The 19,730-nt window shown below is 33.1% G+C and overlaps 1 protein-coding gene across 8 annotated transcripts in view; it reads right to left on the bottom strand.

Annotated features, from left to right (window-relative positions):
* The window catches only part of DGKB (diacylglycerol kinase beta), a 339,581-nt gene that overhangs the window by 203,787 nt on the left and 116,064 nt on the right, over positions 1 to 19,730 (bottom strand). For all 8 annotated transcript variants that reach the window (XM_015853622.2, XM_032443169.1, XM_015853620.2 and 5 more), the window contains 4 exons: positions 18,585 to 18,701; positions 13,370 to 13,443; positions 6,888 to 6,962; positions 520 to 605 (listed from right to left, as the gene is read on the bottom strand). In XM_015853622.2, coding sequence (XP_015709108.1) covers positions 520 to 605; positions 6,888 to 6,962; positions 13,370 to 13,443; positions 18,585 to 18,701 — 352 coding nt within the window. The remainder of the gene's footprint in view (positions 1 to 519; positions 606 to 6,887; positions 6,963 to 13,369; positions 13,444 to 18,584; positions 18,702 to 19,730) is intronic.

Genomic DNA, 19,730 nt, shown 5'->3' on the forward strand with positions numbered 1-19,730 from the left:
TTATTTTCTCTGCAGGCTCTCCAGTGCCAAATAAACTTCATGTTTGTTCCCTAATAAGAACAGGGAAGTAAAAATATCTAACACCTTAACCTCTGAGGCTTCCCAATTACTTGTACAGAGGATTTTAAAGCCAACAAATTGAAAGAACTCTATCTGAAATGATTACATACCCCACAGCTTACAAATCTACATGTCTGTCATAGCAGTTCTATTCAAAGGGCTGTTATTCCATTATCTCCATTATGGGATAATGGAATGAGAGTACAAATAGAAATTTTGTAGCTGATTTGATTCAGCATAGGGAATAGACTTAGGACTAGAAACATTGGATTCATCTGGGAATTTCAATGTCCTCTACAATTTGAATGTCCTTTAAAATAATATGACTCATATTATATTTCCAAAATTTAAATGAACAACACATTGTACCAATATTGCATCTACATGCTGATACATAGGTAAAAATACTAAATGTAAAATATAAGAATCCTGCAAAAATATGTAAGCTATGGTGATTACCTATGCAATCCAAAATCCATCCAACTGTTCCATCTCCACCACATGCTAGTACTCTGAACTCAGAAACATCTCGAAAAAAGTTTAACCTAAAAACAGTAAATGAAGATCTCTGTTTAATAAACATAAATGCACTGTGCATACATTTTATGGCTTAAGATATTCCATTTAATAGTATCTGATAAACCAGCATCTGAAGTAGTAATCAGCTCTGACCATGCACTCATTTTTTAAACAGAAGACGAATACCATCCAACAATGAATTATCTCATAAATTCAATAAAAAAATTAATCCAAGTGTTAATATGGTAAACAGATATTAGAAATAGGTTAGACCTAATCGCTAATCCAAATCCTTGTCTCAGTTTCAAAATCCTGTTTCAAGCTATTGTCAGAAAACATTTTCTGCTTAATGAGTAGTAAATGGATATGTAGTCTGTCTAGAAACAAAAGTCTAAGATGGCTAAATATACTAGTCAGCTCTTGGGAGGTACTGTCTACAAAAGCATATGAAACCGAGATACTACTGATAGCACACTAATACCTAATAACCTGAGCATTTTGTGGTTAATAAAAAAAAAAAAATTCTGCACTGTGGTTTAACATAAAATGTGTATCAGACTGAATGTATCCACTACCCTACATCATCCTAAAGCTATTTTCTAAGTGCAATATCACTGATAATATTTCCCTAGCTATTTCTGCTTCCACATGCACTGAGTCCCAAACAGTACCACTGCATCATTCTCCACTCCATGAAATATCAGTTTTCAATAATGCTGAAAAGTGAGGATATATTAAAACACTTCTAAGTTGAAATACTTTTAATTTAAAACATTTTTTGATGATAGCTTTTGGCATTTGCTGAAATTTTGCATAAACTATGACTATACAGAAACTTTGCAGTCATTTTACTGAATTATTACATGTGTGCACACATTTCAACATTCTTTAGTTTCAAAGACATCTTAATGAATAGTCTATATGCTGGTGATCAGATTAGATTTCCAATTTGCAGTCTCCTAGTAAATGCACAATCATTACAACATGCATAAATTCTGAGATACAAATAAATCTACTGAGTAACTTATAATATTTAAATCAAGCTATTTTCTATATGATGCTTTAGTGCTATACACTGAACAGTTTTTCTGTATCTAGACAGTTATACATTCCTAATAAAATCAAGACAAAATGAAAAATAGTAGAGAAAAAAGAAGAATGTGTGACAAAGTCCAATAGGGGAAAAAAAACAACCAAAAAAACCAAACCAAAACAAAAAAAAAACGAAGATGGAGAAGATCACAGGGCAACTTTTTAAATTAGTTTCAGACCAGAATTTCAGAGTAATGAAAACAAGTAAGTAAAATCGAGTTTTATAGCTCAGTATTTCTTTCAAATAATGTTACTGTGTTCCTTGTAACTGTTGTGGTTTCCATGGAAATAAATAGGAGGCATTACTTTACGGCAACCTATGTAATAAGGAGACTAAAGCTGAAGCAAAGCCCTTCTAAAATAGATTTCAGACAATAGGTTGTGGTACACTCACCACTGAAAAATTACAGTAGTTAAGAGAGGGGTGAATTATTCTGGACCATAGCTTTAGCAGACTAGACTGGAAACTGGTGATATTCACAATATTTGAAGATTGTCCTATGCATATTGCAGATTTATTTTTATTTTTATTTTTATTTTTATTTTTATTTTTATTTTTATTTTTATTTTTATTTTTATTTTTATTTTTATTTTTATTTTTATTTATTTTTTCAGGTAAAAATACAGTTAAATAGCTAAAACCAATGACTAAGTTTCACATGTTAAGACTTACTGAGTTCTACTGATTTATGGTGTACAACCAGAACTTGGAGTTAATATTAGACAACAACTAAACTACTCTTGTTTATTTTGTCTTTTGGATATATATATATTACATATAACATATTATACATATGTTATATATATGTATGTATGTATGTATGTATGTATACACACACACATATATAATACATATTATATACATATATATAATTATTTCAGAGAAATATGCATCAGAACCATCAGGACCAAGGTTTTGTTCAGGAGAAAATAACTACACAGTTATTATCTTCTCAAAGTATTATTAGTTTATGTATCTTCCCACAATACTCTGTAAATTCCCAGTGTTCAAACAGCAAAGAAATACTCTAGCAATCAATTCCAATAATCAGGGAAAATAGTGTAATTTTCAAAATAGGACTATTGCATTGTGAAGTTACAAAGGCCCAGGTGCTGTAGATTCCCAGCTAAATTACACAGCAAGCTGTAGGAATTCAGTTTGGCTATCCTGGGCATCTTTTAAGCTGACAGAACTGAAGGCTTAAAAGGGCCTGCTGATGTAAACTTGTGGATAGAATTCAAAAAAGGCACACTCTCCAAATTAAATGGTTAAGGGAGTTACAAAGAAATACAACTTTAGTGGATATAATTTCTGTTATAGTGTATAAAAATAACATAAATTAGACATTTTAAATAATAGACTTAAGGGAACAGGAGCCTTTTCAGAGGGACAAAGCCTTTGGGAAATGGTGACCTCTCTACACAGCCATGTGGGTCTGTGGCTGGCTGCTATTCATCCAGCTATTATTTACCTCTCTGAGAGGTGAACAATAACTGAATTTCAGATTCTTGAGGATCATTAAACCCACAATAACAGTTGTTTTCAGAAGCAGAAGACTCCTATAGAGATGTAACAACCAAACAGAGAAACTCTTTTCAAGGCTAAAAACACAGGTGCTAGGCACAAATTACACAATGCATCAGCCTGGCAATTTTCACTTCACTTTGTTAACTGTGGCAGTCTGTAACCGTGGAGTACCTTTTACATCTGCATTCAGTCTGCAGTTTACAGGGTTTCTCAGTCTTAACCTAATCTCTCCACTTCAAAATAAAGAATGTCTAAATCATTAATTATGATATCGGTGTTTAATATATATTGTTGCCCTTTGGCTGAGAGCTCCTCAGTTTTCAGGCATGGCAACAGGTTAACTTCCACTACTGCCAAAGAATCAACGCCAGAAAGTCAGTTCCATTGTGATTTCTTTGCATCATGGACATATTTTTATATAGATTATGTATATGAGTCCTGACACAAAGAGCAGTAGAAACCTTAGCTTAAACATGCTAAGCAGGTACAAGAAGTGTCTTTGCTGCTGTCCCTGCAGTTCTCAAAGTATCGTCACATCTATTATGAAATTAGGTGACATATCCACTTCATTAATTGGACGTTGAGATGACAATACTAAATTTCCTGTCAGCTTGTTCAAAACATTTTCATTTTGGCCTGTTACCCTGATGGTATTTACTGGAAAATGTGCAATGTATCTAATGTTCCAAAACATTCATTTAGTTTTTATTTTAATTTTTAACAAATAATATTAAAAGGGAAAGTGGAAAGTACAAATTCCAGTTCTCAAAGAAATTTAAACATGGGGCTCCACTGGTGGCCCTACTTCCCCTGAGCAAAGACCATTTTAACCCTGTTTTCATCCATGGTGCGCAAAGAAACCCTTTATTCCAACACAGCGCTTTGAGGGAGCATGGCTATCCCATTAAAGAGGAATAACATATGACTTAGAAATACTGAGTCATTGACTTTGTAAAAAAAATACAGCAGTTTCACAGTATCCCTAAGATTCAGGATTTTTACACATTGCCCATTTCCTCTTGTTTTTCTCAATTATCTACATTTTCCTCTAAAGGGAACTGGACTTACTAACTTGCAGTAACCACAGATGTTTAGAACTCGAGATAGATAACTTACAAATGCTATTTTCTCAGTCACTGACAGCACATCATTAGAAAGACAGCACCCAAAATAACTATTTTGTGGGTTAAAACAGGCAGAAAACACATAAATTCTACCCCAGTCATAGAAATATTTTATAGGTTGAGTATAAGTGTCTGAAAGCAGTGCTCAAAATAAATAAATAAATAAATAAATAAATAAAGCTCAAAATGAACACAACTGAAATGTATTACAATAATCATAAGTGCTTTAAAATAAATTCACATTTATTCCTTTCCATTCTCTAACAGTAATTGGCATAAAGAATACACTTTCATTCACGGCCATGTTGTACAATCCCCCTTCTCTGTTTCCCTCTCTGTTCCATGCAAATGACAATACTAAATAAATGTAACATTCTGACTGACAGTTCAGCATATCTGGCATTGTTGAGATCGATGAGTGAATGGACAGATGGATGTATGGGCAGACTTTGCTAGGCAATCCAGCCCCCACAAAAAGGGAAACAAAGACTGGTAAATTAAATATACAGTGTATTCAACTGCATGCTTTAATGAACAAATTACATACAGAGTACATAGCATTGCCAGAAGCAAGAAGTGATGGTAAGAGATAAACTGGAAATTTAGGATTATTCACTTCTGTGGAATGAATTTAAAAAAATAATAATAATAATAATAATAAAAATAAATACCAAAACGGATTTAATAAAATGAAATCTCTGTTTGAAAATTAATTAGAAATTGCCTCAAAGTGAGACTGAAGTAAAACTGTTTAGATTCCTAATAGGAAGAGAAATTGAAAATATTTCCAACCACTGTTCTGGTTCAAAAGTCTGGAGTTTAAATTGCTTTCAGAACAGGTTTCTGTCTGAACTTAACACTGCCCTCTTGTGCTCCTTCCTCAAAATACATTTTCCTTTATCACAAGATAATGAAAACCAGAATACAGTCATAGCCTGAAATGCAGCCAACAATTGGTGGGTGGTTTTGTTTCTTTGTTTAAGTTTCAATGTAGTCAGATTAATTTGAAATCATGTATTTCATTTTTTTAAAAAGTTGCCCTCTTAATCTCTTAGCATGACATTTCTATTTTGCCCTATGTAAAACAGTATCAGTTACAACTTTTATGTCAGACAAAATTTCTTATAAATTCCTGAAATAACTTTCTTTATTTTTTTCAAATCTGCTTACTTTTTGGATCACTTAAAATTTCCATATGCCTCAAGATGAGTGTAACAAAACACAAATAATGTCTGAATAAACAAACAGAAGTAACATTCCGTACAAGATAAAATTAGAGATGTGGAAGAAATCAGGCATCTCATTATTTCTGTTTTCTAAGCAGATTTTGTAACATTTTGCAGGTTGCATATTAGCCATGCTGTAGTACAATGTTTACTGAGAATTCTGACTTCAAAAAAGGTTGGACTAATTTTCACTTTCATGAACACATCTTAAGTGTAACATAAGTCATGAAGGGACAGTTAATGCAGAATGGTTTCAATAGAGAATCATTTCCTATGTATTTGACTTTAAAATCAGCAGCACTGACAGAAATTGTCAAAATATATTATTTTCAGTCATACACATATGACAACTGAAATACAACATTGCAAGGCACAAAACACGTACATTTCCACTGCCACCTTTTACTTCCTCCAGTTTAAAAACAAAACTAAAATCCAAACATTAAAAAAAATAAAAAAGGAGAAACTAGATTCTCATTACATGTAAACAATAGCATAAAGCTCATATTGAACATATCCCCTAATATCCTTCAGTAACTTTTCTCATTTGTGTAAAATTTCATTTATCAGTGGCATAACCAAATAACATCAAAATCATACATACAAAGACATTTTGATGAGATGATCAGTGTCGTCCTGTTCCCTTCTATCAAGGCACATGCTACTTAAAAAGGAGACTATTTGAAGTGACAAAAGTGGGTATTTGATATATTGTCACTGTCCTCCATGCACATTGAACAAATACAAAATTGAAGAGTCATGGAAGAGGCATGTTAGCTGACTGACTGCAACACTGATTCAGATAACACTGAATCTCTGAAACTCACCAAAACTCAGCCCCCATAAAATGCCATTGCCACCATAATCCAGGCATTCTAGTCATTTTCTGTACCCCTAAGTCCCGAATATTATGGACTGGATAAGGAAAGCTTAGCCAAGGTAATCTGAAACAACATTCCATATCTGACATACAAAAGAATAAGCATATGTATGTATATATATATATTCATACTCTATGTACCACACAGAAACATATGTGTATGAACAAATGTTTTGATGTAAAAGAAAACTGCAGATAAGCCAGGTTGCTAAGATAGCAGTAGAAGCTTCAAATAAAATTACATTTATCACATTTCTTACAGTGTATCAGTAAAATGTGTGATACATAGTTTATTTGTACATGTAAATAAATAATACCAATAAATTTCTGCAGCCACTCAGAGGTCTGTAGTAGTGCTGACACATTCAAAGCATGCTCTATGTGCCTCAGTCTGTTCATTTGATTAGGTAGCATTTCATTAAATGAGTTCCTGGTAATAATATTAACTGTAGACTTACCCTGGCATTGGTCCATTTCCAGCAAGACTATAAACTTGACGAGGATTTAAAAGGTACTGAAATTTTCTATAAATTCTAAAGAGGTCAAAGAGAAAGAAAAAGAAAATTACTTATATGGTTTTGTTGTTCTTGTCGGCTTTTTTTGTTGTTTTGTTTTTAAACTTCTAACCAAAGGACCAAAGAAGGTGACTGCAGGGTTTGAATTGCAAGATCCTATTTATACACAATTAAATAAATAGATGAATAAATAGATTTGAACACAATGAATACCCACAATTATAGGGATAAAATTAAGTGCTATAAACTATTTACAAAAAAAATGCTGCATACACAGACAGAAGTAAAAAAGAGGACAAGAAGGTAGGAAGACACAAGGAAAGGTGAATAAGAAAAGCATTTGGAAGAGCACTTTGTTTACTATTGAAACAGTTTCATAAAAAAGGAGAGATTTATCCCAGAGATTAAAACAAAATTACAAGTAGAATTACAAATTAGCTTTGTAATCCACTACAAACATCTCTGTAGCCTGAAAAACATGTTGTAAAATGTAAGATGTAAGATAACTTACATCTCTTTCAGATTATATTCAAATGAGAAGAAAATGAAAAAGATTCAGAACTGTTAAGTTTACATAAAGTAAATTTAATTGAAGTACATCTAATTGAAAATTATCTGAATAATAGGAGGGAAATGACACAGCAGGTAAAACATTGTCCTATCCCATAAAATATCTCCCTATACTGTAGAATATTTTTTAAAAAATACAACTACAAATTTGAGGTTATTTTCCGAAAAGTAAGACAAATATTTTTCTTCTTCAGTACAAAGACTAGAAATGTAATTTCCTTCATTGATAACAATGTGGTACTTCCATGGTTTCTTATAAAGTTCAAGAGTTTGAGATCAGAAAGAATGAATGCATATCTCGGATCCATGACATTGGTTTGAATTATTAACTATTATTATTAATTATTGAATTATTGTCTCTGCTTTTAATTTTAATACTTATGTGCCTCAAGCTAATTAATATAATAATGTTTAAAAACAATAATAATTAAAAAAATCCCTTCCCCTTGGAAGATCTCCCCCTTTCCATTTACTGCCCTAAGTACAATAAAAGGAGCAGAATTTATTTAAAAATGACTAGACAGTTTCAAATTCAAGAAAACAAAACTGCTTAGACGCAATCTATGTGCACACTAAGAGAAACATATATGTGTATATTGAAGAAATGCATAATTTATCAGGCTAGGTGGAAGACCTATGTTACAATACTGAATACAAGCAAATTCATAATTATCTGTTAAACTGCCAAATAGGAACATTTTCTTAAATTCTCATTTATTTGGTATATCAGAATGAATATATATTATATTCTTCATAAAGCATTGCATCCAAACACACTGAATACAATTTATTCCTGATGCCATTGATAACAGAAAAAGTCAATGTGAAATGACTGGTTTCAATTGCCAGCATGCACACTATTATCAACAGTGGTGATGACAACTAAATCAGATTTGTTGTTGTTGTTGTTGTTAGCATGAGTGAGCCGCTTCTCTGTGATACAGGATTTAAATTGGTCAAAGAGGCAACCAATTTAACCCCTGAAGTTGACCAGGAGTTCTTAAACAGGATAGTTAGGAAGTTCTAAAGGGTCAAGAGTTATTTCTCTATAGGTTAGCTGCTACAAAACATAGTAGCCATGACCCAAGCTTACAGTACTGTTGTCAGATATCAGTGAAATGCTAGAACAGCCTTCCTAATAGAGAAGGAACAAGGTATCTCTAGCCAAAACCTGGAATTCCACCTGCAGTGTTAAAGTGATTACACTGAATTATTTTTGAATCATTGTATACCTTCCACAGGTCCTAACTGAACATCAATACCAGATAATCACTCTGTAACGACTCACTGCAAATGACACATTGTGCTCTAAGTTATTTTAACACGTTTAAGTACAGTAGTCTGCATAAAAATTGTAAATTGATTGTTCACTCCAGTGACACCAAAGAAGAAACTGCCTATAAAAGTTCGCCTCTGTACTAAAAAGTAACCAGATCTGACAGTGTTACACATTCAAGGCTGGTAAATGGAGAATGATTTAGCCTTCCAATTTTATGTCTGCAGTACCAAAAAGGTCTACTTACACTGACTTGTCTATAGACATGTTGCTTCTATATTTAAGGAAGGAACTAGACATGGTTATCTTGTGACTGAAAATTTGCTCAGACAGAGCCAGGAGGCAGTGGGTAATGCTACAACACAGCACTGTGTGATGGAGTGCAATATCATGAACAAATCTGGCTTATTATATGGACACTGGCCACTATGGCCTCCAGCTCGTTCTGAACCCATGATAGTTTACCAAACAGGTGTGTTTCTTTAACTGTTTATAGTGTTATTTCATACCTACTAACAAATTCAAGCTACAATTCAAATCCTTAGAAAAATTTCTTTGTTATCATTCTCCCCCTTCGCTCCCCCCTTCCCCCCAACACCTCATTAAATTGTTCATTAGCATAACTGAGGTGATTTAAAAATAAATAAAATAAAATAAAATAAAATAAAATAAAATAAAATAAAATAAAATAAAATAAAATAAAATAAAATAAAATAAAAAATTACAGAAGGACTGGCCAATAGGGATGGGTTCATTCAGGAACTGCTTTGCTGCTGGAGAAAATACTTCTGACTGCTTGGGCTGAGTTAGACTAAGCTACCTTGTGAAGTAATAATTCCTTTACAGACAAAAGAAATGGTCAATTTATTAATTTAATTTAGTAATTTAGTAATTCAGAATTGTTAGTAAAGTTGACTGCACTGAAGGAACAGCTGGCCATGGTACTGCTCTGTGCAAACTGTGGAATGCGACATTTCAGAAAGAAAGCAAAGAAGCCAAGGCCTCTGCCTCAAAAGTAAAAGAATACTGGCAATTTCCCCCAGATATAAAACATTACAGAAAGATCATTTGAAACTGCTTCTGCTGAAACACTGTCTCAGTGCTAAATGAAAGATTAGAAATCCAGATTAATCACAGGGCAGAGGAAAGAACTACTCTAAACCAAAGTTATTGGAAAACAACAAAGGTCAAAGACAACATCAGCCTGTACTGCACAGACACTGAACGTAGAGTCAGCAGGAAACGTCAGTGTACGGAAGCTGATCTCCAGTGCATCCAACCGCACATTTGTCAAGGAAACAATTGTTTAAACTCACCTGCTGGTCAGGCAAATAAATTGGAAAATGGGGAAGGGGAAAACAAAGTAATGAGTATGGCAAAACAACAGCATGATTTAGATGCTAGCTATCTTATGGGAGAAGCACTACCCTTAACAATAGCAGTGTTCAGAAACAGTACAACCCATAACTAGTTGCCAGTTGTATATTATTTCTGTTGAAATCAGCTATTTTGTCAGTGAGGTACTAAGTACATTCATTGTATTCACTAACTATTGAATGCTACTATCTTAATTTGTTAGATCTTAACTCCAGCAAATAGGAATGTTGGGTATGGGGTGAAATGAATGTACTCTTTTGTTGTTGTTGTTGTTGTTGTTGTTTTTCCCCTGACTAAATGAACCAAGTAGCGTTCATTCAGAAATGTGCATTCACTGAAAACAAGGTACAATGTGATTTATCCTGAGGGAGATAGCTGACTGGTTTTGCTGAACTCCTATCCAACTTCATTTTCAATTAAAATCTACCTGTGGTATATGAAAGTTGTAAGCTCACCAATTCTAATTTGCAAATGTCTCCTTAATAAACATTAAATTACACTTCAGCTCTAGTTTATCAGTTACATACGTATTACACATTCTACTAAACTGTTAAAGTCCAAAATAAACTTGTTTAAATTCAGTTGTATTTCAGGTAATGGGCAATAATATTAAACTATCTAGAAGAATGTACATCTGGATTATTTTCATAGTACTCTTTTTTAAATTATATCTGAAAATCATGCCATTAGTTTTTAAAAGAGAAACCTATATAAGAACATCATATTTATCACTATATCTTTTGCAAAACTCCAGTTTTCTAATAGAATTCAAGTTTTAAAACATATCAGTAGGGTAATTTACATAGGATTGTCGAGAAGGTAATTCTCTGTTCTGAATGCATTTCTTCCACATGTTCCTTTCTCATGACACCTCTGTTTCAATACTCAAAAAACATAACAAAAGCATTTAACTCTGTTTCTTTAAAGCAATCCTCAATCATTTCCTTTACGTTTATATATATATATATATATATATATATATATATATATATATATATAAAAATAAAATTTTATTATTTTCTTTTTAGGGGGGGAGGGAAAGAAATACGCAAAAGAAAAAAGCAAGAGTACTTTTTAGAAGCGTACGTTTATTCAACTGGTTGTCAGATGGATTAATGCACTCTCTGTAAGTCTAAGGGCAATGAAATGGGTTGGGTTACCATATGGCAAGGCACAAAATCTCATACAGGGAACTGTGGGAACACTGGAGCCTTGACAGTATCTGCAGTAACCTTTCTGTGTTCAATGAAAGTCAATTAGAAATCATAGTTCAGTTCATCATGATCCCTCAAATACAGAAAATCCTAAATAAAGACTGGGAAACAGTTCTCAGAAAAATCACTTTGATTTCAATAAATCAAGATTATGAATTTCTAATTATAAAAATTAGTGGGTTTTTTTTTTTGTTTTTTATTTTTTTTTTTCCCCATCCCCGCACCACCCCAGTCTGTTTTGGAAACTATTTTTGTTGTTTCTTTTTTTTTTTTTTTTTTTTTTTTTTTTTTTTCTGTTTGTAAGATTTGTATAACCTCTATGGTCAGTTTGGCACCAATAATAACTGCATCAAAATAAACTGGAGAGTGTCAGACTATAATCTGTGAATAGAAATGGGAATTCTGAGTGGAGAAAAAGTTTCAAATTTGCTTTTATGCTGGTGAACATCTAATTTTACATGACACACCTCATGTATTAAGTTAATTCAGAAAGTGAACTTGAGACCAACTCCGAGCTGGGGACTGAAAGAGTTGAAACAGTATTTAAGAAACTTGTTTCTAGGTGATAACAAAATAAGCACAGCTTTCAAATCTACTTCTCACCTATATACTTCCAGGCTGAATCCCTGATTTAGTCACTTCCTGTTTGAACTATAAAAAAGGCAAATTGAATGCTACTGCATCACCCCTACAATGTTCCTGGCTGCCTACCAGGACCACCAATTGCTACGTTGGATAAAAGAATGTTTTATGGTCATCTGTTGGCTTGTAATGTATTCTTATGATTGCAAAAGTAGGTATGGTGCACCTTTTGGATTAACTGTCTTCAACATAAAGAGCACTGTTGACAATGTTGATATCCAGGTATACCAGTATAGGGAATTGATAACCAGTTCTAGATTCTGGCATATTCTTTTGGAGGACTTCGAGTGCAGTTTTGGTTAGATGTGCTTTGAAAATTGTCCTACAACAACTCTTTATTCCCCTTTGTTGGAGGAAAGAATTTCAAAGAAGTGGTCTAAAAGAATCAGTAGTAAATTGGTAGGAAAATTTGACAAAAGTGCTCAGTTGTTCAAAGCTTTAGAAACATACTGAATCCCTCCTTTTGGGTATTCACATAACCCAGTACCTACATGCCATCTTCAGCTTGATCTTGGCTAGAAGACCAACATTTTTCAAGACTCATCCTTTAAGTTATAGCAATGACATTGCAAGTTAGGCTATAATATTGGAGATTTGCTTGATAATCAAAAAAGTCCATATTATTAGGACTTGTGATTCTGAAGATCACTGAAAATTCAGCATTCCTGCCAGAGTTTAAAGAATAGGATAGGAGGAAAGTGTTTCCTACTTCTGTTACATCATACCTCTGATACACTATCTTTTGAGCATTAACTTTGGGATTTTGAATCCAAATCAATGTAATTACTGACATAAATAAAATTTAGTCTTAAAGCTTATGTGATTTGTCTTTTACATTTCAGTTGGATTGTCAGAAGGCTCCGTACATACAGAAAAAAAAAAAAAAAAAAAGGTTTCTTCACTATAGGAAATTGTGGAGATATTAGAGCCTAGATTTACTACATCTACATTAGAAAACAAAATGCTAATTTTTGGTCTTTCTGTACAATTATCATAGAGATTAATAGAAAATCATTCTGATTTAGAAGTTACAATATAGAAATTAAAGTGTAACAACACACTTGCATGCAAATCACAGAAAACAATAAAGGGAATATAACTCACATTCCTGATGTTAAATTAAACTTAGAGCTTGTTCTAGTTTTGAACTGTACGATTTCTAATTGTATGCTGGTTTGTACCTCTTCTAAACAGAGTGATGAGATGTCAAAATTTAAGGCACAAAATTATATAAAGCTCAAATTTTGGATGTCTTTTCATATACAAAGCCTTAAAAATCATTTTTAAACTCATTACAGAAATTAGAAGAGAGAGAAAAAGTAAGAGAGAGAAAGAATAAGTCTTACCTTTCTCCTTGTTTTCCACCACTTTTAGGATTGACAAAAACTAAAAGTGGGTGAGTGCCTGGAACTGGAGTGATCTAAAAGGAGGGAATAACACAGCCACCCATTAATGCTGTGTTGCATTATTTTTTTTTCCTACAGCAGAGAGCAAAAGGCTTAATGCAAACTATGGCAGCAATTCTACAATTTATAATAATTTATATATATATATATATATATATATATATATAAAACTTGTAATTTGTAACAAAGTAATACATATTAATACAATTAAATACATATATATATGCGCACATGTATTTAATGCGCACATGTATTTAATGCTAGGTCTCTGTTATACAACTGTGACGTCACGTTAACCTGTAATTCCATTGAAACCAATACTGCTATATGTAGGTTATAACTGTCACTATCTTCTCAACAGTGAAGAAAGCTTTAAATCTAAGAAATGCATGATTGATTCTGACCAAAAAAAAAAAAAAAAAAAAAAAAATCGTAAGGAAAAAAGGCTATGAAGAAACTGCATTTTGCAGTGAGAAGAGGAATTGACACTGTACTATGAAGATGTAGTGATGAAATCTTAAGCTCCACATAGTTGTTTGTTATTTTTTAATAAATGAAAGAAAACTGCAATATTTGATATAATACACACTTTAAAAATATAACAAACAGAATAGTAATAAGTTCTTCTAAACAATTTAGAAAGCTGGAAAATTTAAATGACTGAAGAAAACAGAAAAGAAGGACGAACTATAGCTTACAAACAAACTTCTTCCTTTAATGTAATAATCATGATTTCAGATGCTATAAAACCCAAGTGTTCACTGTCACTGCACCAGACTGTGAAGAATGTAAAAGGCTTACACATCTAGAACATTTAAAAGAATATTAAAAATTTAAAGCCAACATCTCTAAAGTCATACACTTATCAGCTACAGAGATTATAAGGCTTAGGCTCTCTGTTTCAAAATAATGTATTTAAAGTTCTTGCTCAAAATCACTAATCATGACTGCTCAAACAAAAAAAATCTTTTCAAATGAATATTCCACAAAACAGAATTTAGTAACACAACATGTCTTACAGGCATCCTGTAAACACAGGCACATAGTCAAACAGACATCTGAAAGCACTTTTCTTTTAGTAGTATGTGTTCAGCAGTACAGTGTCAATTCCATCCATAACTTTATAAATAATTGATCAAATTCTAAACCAATATTTCACACATAATAAGGAAAAGCTCCAGCAACCTCTGGAATTAAACCAAGAACAAAACCAACCTCTGTCACTGTAGATTGTTTCACTACAGTGGTACATGTAGAAACATATATCAAATTACAGGATATAGTGAAGTTTGTCATATATTTAATTTTTATCTACTGTTTTAATCAATTTTAGTTATTTAGCCAATTCCCGTGATGTTTGTCCCTGTGAACTAAGTGTAAACCAATGGTGTTCATTGTGACAGAGATGGACTACCCACTGAAATCCCTTAGGACGCAGGTTAATTAATGAGACTCGTCCTAAGGTTATACATGATCTATTACTTCCTCTAATTAGAAATAATAATCCTGATCATTATGCTGGTTAGCTCCAAAGAAGCAAGATGAATGTGCTTAACTATGATTAATTGTCTTTAAGTTGTGCAGATCTCCACTGCCACTAAGTTATCTGCTCACGGCTGTCTGATGGAAGGAAGGATTGGTCACGATTAATTTCTCAACAAAAACTAAAATTTGAACATATATAAAATAAAAATACTTTATTTCAGAACTTAACTACACTACTGCAGGTAAGTTAAAGACCATCAAAAAACAATAATCTAATAATTAGTTTGTATTCCGCTCAATTCTAACATAATGTCTTTCAATTAATTTCCGAAAGCTTTTCTAAATAACGTAGATTTTTACATGATGCAATTAAAATTTTAGACTGAATAAGTGAACACTGTCAGGCCTTAATCTAGAAGGATATAAAGGCAACTTCTATGAAGTAATTGGACAAGTGACTTATAGATTTTGAGAACAAGCCTACTTGGTTCTATTTTCATGGTGGAAATGTTTCAAAATTATACAATCTGTGAGTGAAAAAAAACAACAAAAAACAACAACCATAACTTCAACAGTCTCACAGACCTCAGTCTTTCACTATGGTATACTTTGGAGTCCATTTAGTTTTCTTATGATTACTGTTACCAATCAAAAATTTAAGGAGATTGCTCTGAAAGTAATGCCTCCTATTTATTTCAAGAGAAACTACAACAAAAAGCACAATGATACTATCTGATAGAACAAATTCTCAGCTTCAAATCACTATTTATTTCAACAGTCACCATTATTAACTATGCATTTTCACCTGGAATGAACAAGAGCCTGCATGCTGCATTCATATAAATCTGTACCAGCGGAAATGACAAGCTGTTTCAAAGCTGCTATTATGGCCTTGCTGCTATGAAAATGTTGCCCACATAGCACATCTTGCATTGGACCAGAAAAGTGGAAGTCAGAAGATGTAAAATACAGACTATTCAGTGGGTGTGTAAGAACACGCTAGCAAAGATTGCCAGTGCAGTCCATGGTCTCCAAACTGATATGAGGCTTGGCATTATCATGTTACAAGATGAAAGTTGTTCTCTTCTCTGGCCTGACTGATGTGCCTTCATCTTAGCCAGTGTTGCAATGTAGTGGTCAGAGTTGATAGTATGTCTGGGGTTTCAGGAAATGCAGAAGGATCACAACTTTCCTATCCCAAAAGACAGTATATGTCACTTAATCCACTGAAAGATGCATCTTGATCTTTTGGTTTGACGGGGAATGATGTCACCTCTTGATGGACAGCTGTTTTGACTGGCTCACAGTGGTGACATCACACCTTGTCACTGGGAATAATGCACTCCAGGAAACTGTCATCTTCAATCTTGTATTGCTTCAGCAGGTCCTGACAAACTTGTATACAGAATTTCTTCTGTTCCTACGTGAGAATCTGTGGCACCAACTTGGCACAAACTGTGATATTCCAACACTGCCACCATTTCCATTGTACTGAAGATATTTAGCTCCACACACACTCCCATGGTTGTAATCCACTAAATTGTCCAGATGAGTTTATCAAGTTGCTCTCCATTTCACTGAGGGACAGCTATGCATGGCTGTCCAGAGCATGGCTTGTTGTTCACATTGCTGCTGGCACTACTGAAACACATTGCTCACCACTTCACTGTGCCCACATCCACTGTTTGGTCTCCACAGACCTTCAGTGTTGATGAATATCAATGGGTGCCATTTTTTCTGCTTCAAATGCACTTCCATGTAAGATGCCATTCTGTCAGACTGCCACTCCGCTGAATTCTACCACATGGCAACAAAATTTAAGGGAATACTGGAGGAAAGGCTCAATTTTTACAGCCATACCACCAGTATCTGCCTCTGACAACGTGGGCCAACATAATAAAATAGGAGGCATCACTTCCAGTGCAGGCCTTGTAATTGTTTGTGCAAAGATGGATTCTTATTACTCCAAACCAATTTTGTTAACAGAGAGATATGACTACACTAAGATGAGAAAATTAAAGACATCACTACAGAATTATCTTTAATGCTATCATTGTAAAATGATCCTTTGTTAACGTAGAAATAAATAAATGCAATTACAAATTCTGAGGATTTTAATAATTTAATAATGTTGTGTATGCAAGAGATAGTGGTGCCAGGAGATTACTATTTTGAACCAATCGGGCACTGTAACCCAGGTTCCATATGGCAAGAGTGTGAAATACCAACTTGAATGATTGCAGAAAACAAGCTATGAGCATAAGCAATCTAACACTAGAAGTAAAATCAAAAATCAAAATGATACACTGCTACCAAAAGTAGATTTCAAAGATACTTTTTTTACGTAGAACATTTGTGATCACCAGAAGCATACTCAAAATTATCTAACTTCCAGTATCATCCCATTAGAACTACTATTCACACTGTGTCTGACAGAGCTTGAGTATTCTGCTAGCAAATACTCCAGCCTTTTAGTCTTATGCTCCGTCTACCTCAAATCATCTGAACAGTAATTAATGCAGCCTATGAAGATAGCAAGTACAGGAAGAGAGAACTGAGAGCCACAAATAATGACCGCCATAGTATAATGCTAGGTCATCAACAGAGCTCTGTAGGTTTTACCCTTCTTTCTTTTTTTCCCTTTGAGTTGTCATAAAGAAAATGTCTCACAAACCAAAAAAAGAGGAAACATTATTTCTTTCTATACAGGCAAAGTAGTCTATATTATGAAATAATTATAAAGCATTCAGTATTTCATCTATGATAATAGAATAATTTTTACTGAACCTCAGTTGTAGCACATCAAAAGGAAAATAGAACAGTCTACTATGTTTAGAAAATGATTATCACATAATGATCACAATGATCATTTAACTCCTGAGGAAATAAAGAATCATCACATACACGAACACTGACTTTACTAAAAACTGATCATATCTCAACAGAAAGAAGTCAAGCAGTTCAGGCAGATCTTCTGGTACACTTCTAAGTAATGACCATACAATGACGTTAGTTTATCAGTCACACACAGAGGCTTATCTTCTAAGCAAAAACAAACAAACAAACAAACAAATAAATAAATAAATAAATAAACAAATGTATATATTTGATCTTTTTTCTAGATATTGCTAGTACTGAAATCACTTTACCTTTCTCCACCTTGAATTTTGGTGTAACAAATACCCTACACTTGACAATACGTGGATAAATAACATCTTTGAAATTGAATCCATCCATCCTTCACTTAAAAGGTCCAAATGAGATGAATCAAGACTAACCAAGTAATAGATTTATAACATAAATTTAAAAAAGGAAATTGAATAACAAACACTAAAATCATCAAATCCAACTTTATTCACAGTACAAGTGCTTTACAGCTAGTATTTGCTCTCTGCTTAATATCCCAATAAATCCTACTAATCATATGAGAAACAGGGGAATTGCATACAGATTCCTGTACAGATGGAAGAATTTACCTTATTATTATTATTATTATTATTATTATTATTATTATTATTATTATTATTATTATTATTATTATTATTATTATTATTAATGTGTAAGAGTGAATTATTAGAAAAACTATCACATAGGAAGCATTTCCCTTTAAAGATTGGTTACTCTATTGTTGTCCTCATATCTCTTAAAATTAAAATACCAGTAATCACACCTGAAGACCTTGTCCATCTACAGTGATGGAATTTGCTCTTTGCATTTTATTTCGTTCTCCCAGTTTGTTCATTTGCTGAGAACAGCCCTTTTCTTTTTTCACTGTTGCCTGTCTTTCCTTCAGGGGAGAAAACAGAAAAAGAAAAAAAAAAAAAAGAGAAAATTAAACAATTAAACACATTTTATAATGCTATAAGACAACAACTAAGATCATACCTATATGCTTTTCACTGGAGAGTAATGTCAGATTCTGCTTCAATTACAATGACATCTCTAGCTACTACACGATGACTGTCCACTTCACAAAATATCTATCTATTTGCCTGGACATTTCATAATGACTAGGCAGTAGATGGATGAAGATGTGCAGTCACAATACAATTTAATGCAATATGAAAAGATAATCCAACATTACTAGGTTGGCATTCTGAAACTTAAAACCAATCATACAAAAATGTAATAATTTAACAGATGGGTTACTTTTCACAATCTCTAATTGCTAAGAACTGTTGGATGTTTCAACAGTATTTCACCATTTTCAGCAAAATATACCTGTTCCAAATGTACAATGATAATCTGAGTATCTATCTTCAAGAGGCTAACCTTTAAAATATAAAAAAAAACAAACTTTAAAGTATTTAAAAAAAAAGACATTTTGTATCAGAAGGAAACCAGCTGAAATTCTGAATCTACATTAGATGCTAAACAGCTGTCAACTTTTGATGGTGATATACAGCACAATCAGATTGTTTTTTGAAAGAAAAACGCTTAGAAGTTTTCGTGTTGTTGTCATCATATTTGCAACTCTTGTCAGGTCATTTCAGAAAATTCTGAAAGCAAAAATTGTCCTTGTTCTTTGCATCTCATTTATCCTATTTATAAACTGCACCCAGCATGTTCTTTTAGTTTGTCCAAAAATGCACCACAAATTAAGACAAGCAGATGTTTGTCAAATAGAATCAGTAAAACCAATCCTGACTACTCTCCAGCCACTCTCCTCACTTTACAAAAGTGAGAGGGCTTTCAACTTGCCAAGGGAAAGAGCTGGCACAAAGCTGCTGCACTAGCAAAGAACATAAAGGGCAACATTGCAGTTGCCCTCTGTAAATAATTCATGAAATGTTAACCATTTACATTCCATACCAGG

The sequence above is a fragment of the Coturnix japonica genome, chromosome 2 (genome assembly GCF_001577835.2).
Source record: "Coturnix japonica isolate 7356 chromosome 2, Coturnix japonica 2.1, whole genome shotgun sequence".
NCBI lineage: Eukaryota > Metazoa > Chordata > Aves > Galliformes > Phasianidae > Coturnix > Coturnix japonica.